Source organism: Sardina pilchardus, chromosome 22, assembly GCF_963854185.1.
Source record: "Sardina pilchardus chromosome 22, fSarPil1.1, whole genome shotgun sequence".
NCBI classification, from domain to species: domain Eukaryota; kingdom Metazoa; phylum Chordata; class Actinopteri; order Clupeiformes; family Clupeidae; genus Sardina; species Sardina pilchardus.
The window spans coordinates 23,628,556-23,637,510 of NC_085015.1; the positions used below are offsets into that span (position 1 = coordinate 23,628,556).

The window sequence follows — 8,955 nt, forward strand, 5'->3', positions numbered from 1 at the left end:
ATGGCAAGCTCTCGAAAAGCAACGAAGCTGCAGTGAAATGAGTGTTGTATTTTAAATAACGGCACACACCTCTAGGGGGCATTAAGCTCTTCCTACCAGAAACGGAAAAAGCACAGTATCTGAAAATGTTATCACAGAGGAGACTGGCCACAGAATTTCAATCCAAGTTTTTTCATCAACTCTGGAAACTTGATGTGAGCGTTGAAGGCTGAACTGTTGACCCTGACAAACTGTTTGTGCTGCCCTAGCCATGCAGGAAATGGGTGGTTTACACAATGGGGGTGGCTCTTAACATAAGAAGGGAGACCTATTTTTGATTGTCCTACTTGTCATTGCCAACTGTGTCTTCACATGTCAGATCTGAGGTGATGCTGTGTGTGTGTGTGTGTGTGTGTGTGTGTGTGTGTGTGTGTGTGTGTGTGTGTGTGTGTGTGTGTGTGTGTGTGTGTGTGGCGCCATACATTGCAGTTATGAAACCAATCTGGGGTAACGGAAATACCAATTAGTTTGCTGGTAATGAGTGCAGATCCAAATAAATATACAGAAACTGGTTTTACTCATGTTCTCTGCTTAGACTCCAACTTATGTAATGTAACAACAATTAATACAATTGCATTAGACAAAGTTATTTTCTTTTCCAGGTTAAATTAAAAATATCCTTTCAACAAGATACAAAACAACAAAAAAACAACAGTAGAAGACCCAAAGCAGCATTGAAATTCCACTGGGGGACATGCCCCCTTGACCCCAGTCTCACTGTCCCTGCAGCCAGAGCCCTGGAGAAGGTAAGAGAGAGGGAAGAATGAAGCCCCTTGCCTCTCTCTCCCCCTCCCTCTCCCCCTCTCTCCCTCTCTCTCTCCCCCCTCTCTCTCTCTCTCTCTCCCTCCCTCCCTCTCTCTCTCTCTCTCTCCCTCCCTCCCAGGACCCAGCCTCCTGCCTGCTGGGCATGGGCATATGAAAGGAGCCTGCCTTTGTAATCTACCCGGGATTACACCGCCCAACAATACAGCGCTGAATGGGTGACAAAGGCCCGGTATCAAACACTGGCCTGGGCTGATGAGAGGAACCTGCTATGATCTCCCACCACCAGTGCCTTCATCTGGCTCTCTCATCTCCCCGAGAGCAGCCCTTTGCCATTCGCTCGCTCTCCCCTCTTTTCTTCTCCGCTTCTCTCTTATCTTGAAGAGCAGGCCCTTCTCCCTTTTTTTGACCTGCCACCTCCCCCCTCCTCTCCTGTCCTCTCCTCTTCTTTTTTTCCTCTCCTCCCCTCCCCTCCTTCTCTGTATCTGACCATTCCTTTCATTTGCGTTTCACGGACAGGAGGGCAGGGTCTCTCTGATCAGATAGGGAGTAAGCAACCACCCATACACACACACACACACACACTCACACACAATCACCCTTAAGGTCACTGGAATTCTCTCCATTCATTCGGTACTGCCATGTAAAAGGGGAAGCTCTAGCAGATAAACTTTTGATTGATTTTGATTTCGATTGATTTTTGACGCCTATTGAATCACATTAGTACACACGTACACACACACACACACACACACACACACACACACACACACACACACACACACACACACACAGGAAAAGCCCCTGGTTCATTCTGAGCCACACTCACTTGTCAGGGCTGACCTTTTGAACCTTGAGCCCACTATTTGTTTCTAATTTTCCTCCAGCTTAAGCACTTCAGAAACAATTCGCTAGCAACACCAACAAGATATGTGAGCCTGTGCTTTAGGGGCCTTTGTGGTGAATGTTTGAGTTTCCTAAGGGTGAAAAAAGCATGATCGTTTGTTCTAGGGATTTCCTGAGACATAAATGTGTGCCCTCGCCCAAACCACAAACGGGTTGGGGGTGTCCTGAAGAATAGATCTGAAATAACTTGGAGCTGACAAACAGGTTCTCCTCTGATATGTCCACTGAGAGCCCAAAATAGAGAGGAAGCAATTACTTTAAAATCGCTCAAAGGGGAGATCTTTTGTTGTCTCTTACACCATGTAGAAATCCCACTTTTAATCAAAAATCAGGCACCAATTTAGCGTTAAGGGGTGCCTTATATGTCGAGAACTAATGAAAAGGGTCCAAGTTCAGTCCACACCAACAAAGCTACACAGTACAATGCCAGGTGTTCCAGGTGTGCATCGGTATTGACATGCAGTTCTGCCTGTTATAATCCGTATATCATCAGTGTGTGAAGTCATTATTTTAAGATAAAAAATATAATTATATTGTGCTGTTTTAACTGTTTCTGGTTGTGTTTAAATCTTTGTCATTGTATTTACTCTAACATCCAGGAGATGTTGAAAATACTAAATAATATTTCATTGGGGAAAAAAATATGTAGGCTACATGCAGTAGTATCAGTCCCTTATGAGAGACATGTTGCCATGGTGATAGGTTCATTTTTTTTCCCACCCTCTCCCACAGACTTTCCACTGTTCCTCCTGCATGAAACAGACAGCTCTCCATCAATACACCATTCTTCTTGTTCCTCCGATGGCGGGGGCACATCTGAACCTGGTCGTAAACGCGGTACGTGAGCGTGACCGAGAAAACAGACAACACATGAGCAAAGGTGAGATGAAAGAAGAAGTGAGAGAGAGAGAGAGGCAGGGGGGCAAATGCAGAAGAGAGCACAAATTAAAAAAGGAACCTTGGACACAGAAAATGATTAGCAAAAAAAAAGAGACAGAGGAAGAGACAGATTGGATGCTGGAGCTGGGGAGAGACAAAGGCAGAGAGAGAGAGAGAGAGAGAGAGAAGCAGAGAGAGAGAAGCAGAGAGAGGGTTTGGGGGAGTGGAGCATACGGCAGCCCTAATGATCAGAGGGAGTGTGGGATGTCACCGGGACTGTGTAACTGCCAGCGATTCCGCACACCATCGCCTGGGCTTGTCCTGCTGATTGGAATATAAAACACGAGGAGAAAGGGGGTGGGGTTGGGGTGGGGGGGGGGTAGAGGGAGAACAGATCTCCGAGCAGCAGAGCAGAGGGGGGGAGGGGAGACTGGAACTGAAGCTGTCTCCACTGACACTCAGCCTTCGCTGTGTGTGTGTGTGTGTGTGTGTGTGTGTGTAGAGAGAGGGAGAGAGAGAGAGAGAGAGAGACAGACTTGGGAGCTAGCCAGCGAGACCGACACAGTGTCACCGGCAAAATGAACTGTCACCTTTCATTTGTCACCCTTGGAGACGCACAATTGGCTGCGCCGGGGGCACGTGGCGAGGAGGGTGAGCTGATGGAGCGGTGTCCGTCAGCGGCTCCCCTGTGGACCGGGCGCTGCGTGGAACACCGGCGCGTATAAATTATGCACACAAAAAGGAGCCGCGCCAACGAGCGGCGGTGTCAATCCGACGCCGGCTCCGACACCTCACTGCGGTGACCTGGGAGTAGCCGCCTCCTCGATCTTTCCCCGTTAGCAAGATCCCCTCTCTCTCTCTCTCTCTCCCCTTCTCCTCTTCTCTCTCTCTCTCTCTCTCTCTCTCCTCTTCATCCTGACACGGGAATGGAGATCCTCATTTTTTTTCATGAACGCCAGGGCCAATATCTGTCTGAGGGGTTTTTGGCTGGCAACTGCCAACGGCCCGTGCAGGCGCGAGAGGGGTCTTGGATGCAATCCCAGGGATCGCATTAAGATGTAAACTCCAGCCCAATCACTTGTCCCTCTCACTTACCCGACTAATAGGGGAGCAGACTGATGGCGAGTGCAGGCGGCAGCAGGGATGTGCTTGAGTGCAGACTTGGGAAGGAGAAAGGGGGGGGGGGGTGGGGAGGCAAGGGGGGGATGGGCTGGCGTACATTGTGTGGATGCAAGCCAGAGGGGACCGATGCACTGCAAAGGAGATGGGCCTCAGATACTATCATCATGATGTGGGCTCCATGAGTGTGAATCTTACATCTGCAATCCACTGCTCTCTCTGTGTGTGTGTGTGTGTGTGTGTGTGTGTGTGTGTGTGTGTGTGGGTGGGTGTGTGGGTAACAGGAGGTGAATGGCAGGTCACCATACCCCCACCTCTCAGTCTATGAATAGTGTATACAATGCCCCTTTGGTCCCTTTAAGTCCCTGTCCCCCCTGCCGAGTGACATGCTTCAGAGGGACTTGAACAAGACCCAGGAAGTCAAGCCAGGCATTTGATTTGTAAAAGACCTTGCAACAACTCTGCCCAGCATGGGGAGCAGAGCACTTCCTTCAGCTGGCCTACGGGAGCGCAGGGCTGGAGGCTGGATTCAAGATGGTGGATTACAACAAAGGAGAAGGGCCCTGTTTGTGGAGGCTTTAGACATGTTTCTTTTCACACGCACATCATAGCAAGCCTTTCAATGTTAAATCCTACTGATCTGGTTTGAGGTGTGCTCTTCCTCTCGTTTTCTGGAATGTTCTAGTACCTGTACTACCAGAAATGGTGCGGAGATAGAACAAAGACATGTAGAGGGTCACATCACCACTCACCTGGTCAGGATAGGCAGCCATGAAATAGATCTGAGACCAGAGGCATTCAGATATCCACCCCTGAGGGGATGACTTCAAGTGGGCTATGGGAGAGGATTTGAGATCAATTTTGTGAAATGAGAGGACAAGGAACTGTATTTTTCCACGTCATCTGCTACTGTTTCGGTGTCAACCAGGAAATCAATTTGATTGCGTGAAATTGTGGATCAAGTAGTTCATGAGCAGAAACCGTCTCAAAAATAATACTGTTCATACACAGTGAATAAAGATCAGTTTTACCACATTACATTGGAAAATTTATCCTGAGTGTCGTCTGTCGTGTCTAAAATATATTTGCATGCAAACTTAAGTTGTGGGATGTGGGTCCTAAACATCTTTATTTTTGCCTGTAATCCGAAGTCTGTTTCTCTTGGTCAGTGTCTTTTTTCATCAGACCCACCTGGTTTGTGTCCATCCCTCTCCTTCTCCCTCCCTCCCTTGCCTGTCCACTGCTTGCTTTGCATTCTCCAGTGTGAGGTTTCGCGACATGCTGACAGGGCGGTGAAATGCCTTGTGCTCCTCTCCCGGCCGGAACATCTGTCTCTCCCTCTCTCCCTCTCTCCCTCTCTCTCTCCATGGAGCAGGGCCTCTGTCCCCGGCCCCCCGACACCTCCTCACCAGGGGCTCCATGGGGGCTCCGTCCACCTCGTCCCCTCCAAAAGGACAGGCATCGCACCCGGGGAACGAAACCTTCACAGTCTGCATCTATGCCAGTGCTCCCTGGCACCTAATAGCAGAGTTGGATGCCATATGGCTGCAGCAGAGAGAGGGCTTGAAATTGTATATGAGCAGAGTCCATAGACTGTGGTGGTGCATGCTTTCTGCGCTGTCTTGTTTCTCTGTTAACCCCCAGTGGTGTGATATTGTCCTCTGCAACCCCACCTCTCATAGTTACTCTAAATATTCTATGTTGATACGAACGGTTTGCAGAAAAATCGGGTTCCCTCAAACATTCACGAGTTAACAATACTGATGCCAGAAAAGATTTTTATAGAATCTCTAGATTACAAATATATGTGTTTTAAGGACTCTCAATGGTCAGGGAGTAAATGCCCAATTAATTTCCTTATAATATGATTTGCATTTGTTTCTTGAATCATTTAAATTGGGAGCTAATGTATTTTCAAAACAGGAGTACGGGAGCTGGATCTGACCTCTGTCTCATTGAATCCCCCTCAGGCAGAGCGATCTAATGCTTTTTAGAATTAATTTGGGACTGAACTCTGGGTGAACCTGGCCGGCAGAGAGGGCGCTGACGGTGCAGGGGCTGTTGGGGCAAGAAGTGAGCAAACCCAACACCCTGGGTAAATATTGAAGCAGTCCATCAGAGGAGCAGGGGCAGGGAGCGGAGAGGAGGGGGGCTGAAACTGGGTTGTCAAGCCCCTGCAAACTTTTTAAAGCCACAACAAGACACCAACAGAGGAAAACTAATGATGTGTTTAGATGTTTCGGGTGAACTCCTCTTTTTATTTCTTTGTTTATTCATTTCAGTTTCATCGGCTCCAGTCGTTGCGGGTGTTTTTAAACCCTGAGGTTCTTTTTTTACGAGTCTTAAGTTTCACATAAATGATCTATAAAAGTACTACACTGATTAGTCAATCAAAAATGTTAATTGGAAAAGTGTTTTAAGAGGCCAGTAATGGGTGCGATGAGGATATCAATAAAAATAACACTTTTTTTTAAAACATACTTTTCAAAGTATATCAAAGTACTGCCAACAAATGCATTATGACTGATGAAACTGCATAGCATGAATTAACCTCATCATCCATAGGTTTGGGCTCTCTGTAGAAGAGGCAGAGAGCAGTAAATCTAGTCAGGTGGTGTGAGACTCTGCTGTCATGGGTGTGTTTACATGTTTAGAAAGCCTGGAGGCTCTCAAAGGTGAAAGGGTCAGAGGAAGCCACCCAGTGTGCCGTGCAACATTCCACATGTCACTCCATCCAGAGTGGCCCAGGAGATTCAAATTAAGGTACAATTCTATGCACAACTGTCCCATAACAATGGGATTGACCCCTCCTCTCACTAGTATGAATGAAAATTGAGTCAATCAAATGCCTTTGTAGGTATAGAGTGAAAGAATGTAAGACAACTCTGCATGGGTCTTAAAAATAATACAATTTATTTACAAGTCTTTTCTTTATATAAAATTCATTTTGAGTTTGGCCACTTGAACATGTGTATGATTACACAGACTCTCCCACACTCTCCATCTCATTCTCAAACACACATCTGTGCACACACACACACACACACACTCTCTCTCTCTCTCTCTCTCTCTCTCTCTCTCTTAATACAGCATGTAGTGCAAACTTTCTCACTGAGCATTGCATACATCTCGACCAGTAACAAGCTACCTCAAATAGTGTAACAATGTAGAGTCCACAACCAAGTAAACAGCACAATGTTACATGGTAAACATAATGTGCAATTTGTATTTAGCATCAATGGGAGCCTCATTTCCACAACGTTAGGCACCAAAGTGCATCTCACAAATGTGCACTTAAAACCCGTTCCTCTCCAATAGGGCCAAAGGTAAAAGTCAAGTCAGAAGGCTTTACTTCTATGAAGTTAATTTAAATGTCCATATGCTCTAACGTTACTTGCATAAATCAACTTAGAAGTGATGTGTCCGAGCTTGGTGACCCACTTGGGGACGAAGTGGCTGAGTTATCCGTGTTGTTTCCCGTGTCGCTGGCAGAGCCTCTTTTCACAAGGGCGACAGAGGGCCTGCTTTCTTTCTCACGCTTTTTCTGCTTCATCCTTCTATTCTGGAACCAGATTTTGACCTGTGTTTCGTTGAGATCCAAAGAGGCAGCTACCTCCACTCTGCGGGCCCTCGTCAGGTACTTGTTGAAGTGAAATTCCTTCTCCAGCTCGGTCAGTTGCTTTGTAGTAAAATTGGTTCGGATGATGTTCTGTTGTCCATGGATTCCGTAGTCAGTGACTTTAACTGTGAGAGACACATAAAGATCAACACAAGACAAACTCAAATGAACAGCCTATCATGGTTGAAGTAAGCAGTGTGGCAATGTGAAGTGGCGCTTTCTAGCAATATTACAAGAAACCAAAGCAGTTGTTTTGAATTATAAAACAAGTTATACTCTACCTGTTTTTGGAGGGTTTCTCTTAACTTTCATCCAATCGAAAGTTTTCCCGAACTGAGTTTGATCTGAGTTACAATTCAAGTTACTGTCATTGTTTTGGGTAGGTGAATATTTGGAGTAAATGTTGTTATATCCTTGCGATGGGTCCTGCTCTCCACACCGAGTTGTCTGATATTGACTGCTAGGCATTGGCCCAGGGGCGCCCTGTGCGTAAGAACCTACATTTGCTCCCATGTTTGGAACGGAGAATTCAGATGTGGAGAACATCAGTTCCTGCTCCTGACCCAAAACGTATTGATGGTGTCCGTAGTCTACGTTCGGGCAAACCTGTGCGCTGTAAGTAGGGTTCCCACTCGAAACCACTTGAAGACCCAGGTTCACGTGGTGCGGCGTGTGCTGGTGATGTGCGAAGGTCGTGCCTTGGTGCTGATGTAACGCCGAGGCAGAATTCGCACCTAAGGCGAGCCGTCCCTCGGCACTGTAACTATCACTGGTTGCACAAGAGCCTGGAGATAGAGAGGGCATGCATCCCTGGTCCATTGGGTGGCATCCAACCCTGGAACCGAAGGCGTTCGTCCCGCGGTTGTAAATCGAGTAATCAAGGTAGGAGTTCATTCTCGTGTTGTTCAGGCAGAATTGATGGCAATGGATCTGTCCTCGTTAATGGTTGTTCCGCGTGCCCTACAACCTCTGGGCCGTATGTCAAAGCTGAAAAAGTTCCTACCAAGCTCATATCACCTTAGTGACATGTCATGTGACCCACCGAGCACCAATAGGAGGAGACCTACAGAAGTTTGTCTGGGCGTTGCAGTCGTCTATCAAACCCATTCTATTTGCATGAGAAAACACTTCTGTCACAAACGTCCATCAATCTGATATACAAGTATGTGTCAAATAATTATAACGTTGGTGAGGTTAATGATAATAATCATTAGGGCAATAGAGATACAACCACCACTAAAACCGAAATACCCATTCATTCACATTTCAAACACAGAGTTTAGGCCTACAGGTAAACTGCAAAAGTTTGAGGAGGGGCATGAATGACAACAGAAAAGTGTAAAGAGAACAATGACCTGATTTACAAGGTGTGGAAGTTTTTGAATGAGCCATCATGGACATTCTCGTTTAGCAGTAAAGTTCAGCTGCAAGTTTTATCATGATTGGCTGTATATGGGCTTCTTGGGAAATCTTTATATCATTTGTTTGGCCAATTATCTACTGTGGAAATCTTTTATGCAAAATGTTGACCAAGAATGCATAAAAGCTCACAATGTCTACGATTACAACCAATGTTGCTACAACGAGGTTGGGTAGGTTATATAATTTATTTATTTAGCATTTGACGCACT

The 8,955-nt window shown here is 46.4% G+C and overlaps 1 protein-coding gene across 1 annotated transcript; it reads right to left on the bottom strand.

Annotated features, from left to right (window-relative positions):
- Window positions 1-6,771: 6,771 nt before the first annotated feature.
- On the bottom strand, window positions 6,772-8,267 carry hoxb1b (homeobox B1b). Its single transcript, XM_062526165.1, has 2 exons — window positions 7,606-8,267; window positions 6,772-7,449 (listed from the first exon to the last, which is right to left on the bottom strand). The coding sequence occupies exons 1-2, from the start codon at window positions 8,216-8,218 to the stop codon at window positions 7,109-7,111; spliced, it is 954 nt and encodes a 317-aa protein (XP_062382149.1). The 5' UTR covers window positions 8,219-8,267; the 3' UTR covers window positions 6,772-7,108.
- Between the last annotated feature and the right edge of the window lie 688 nt (window positions 8,268-8,955).

Coding starts and splice junctions, on each gene's coding strand:
- hoxb1b (XM_062526165.1), bottom strand. CDS start 8,218: ATGAACTCCTACCTTGATTACTCGATTTACAACCGCGGGACGAACGCC. Junction 7,450..7,605: donor GAGAAACCCTCCAAAAACAG/GTAGAGTATAAC, acceptor TGTCTCTCACAG/TTAAAGTCACTGACTACGGA.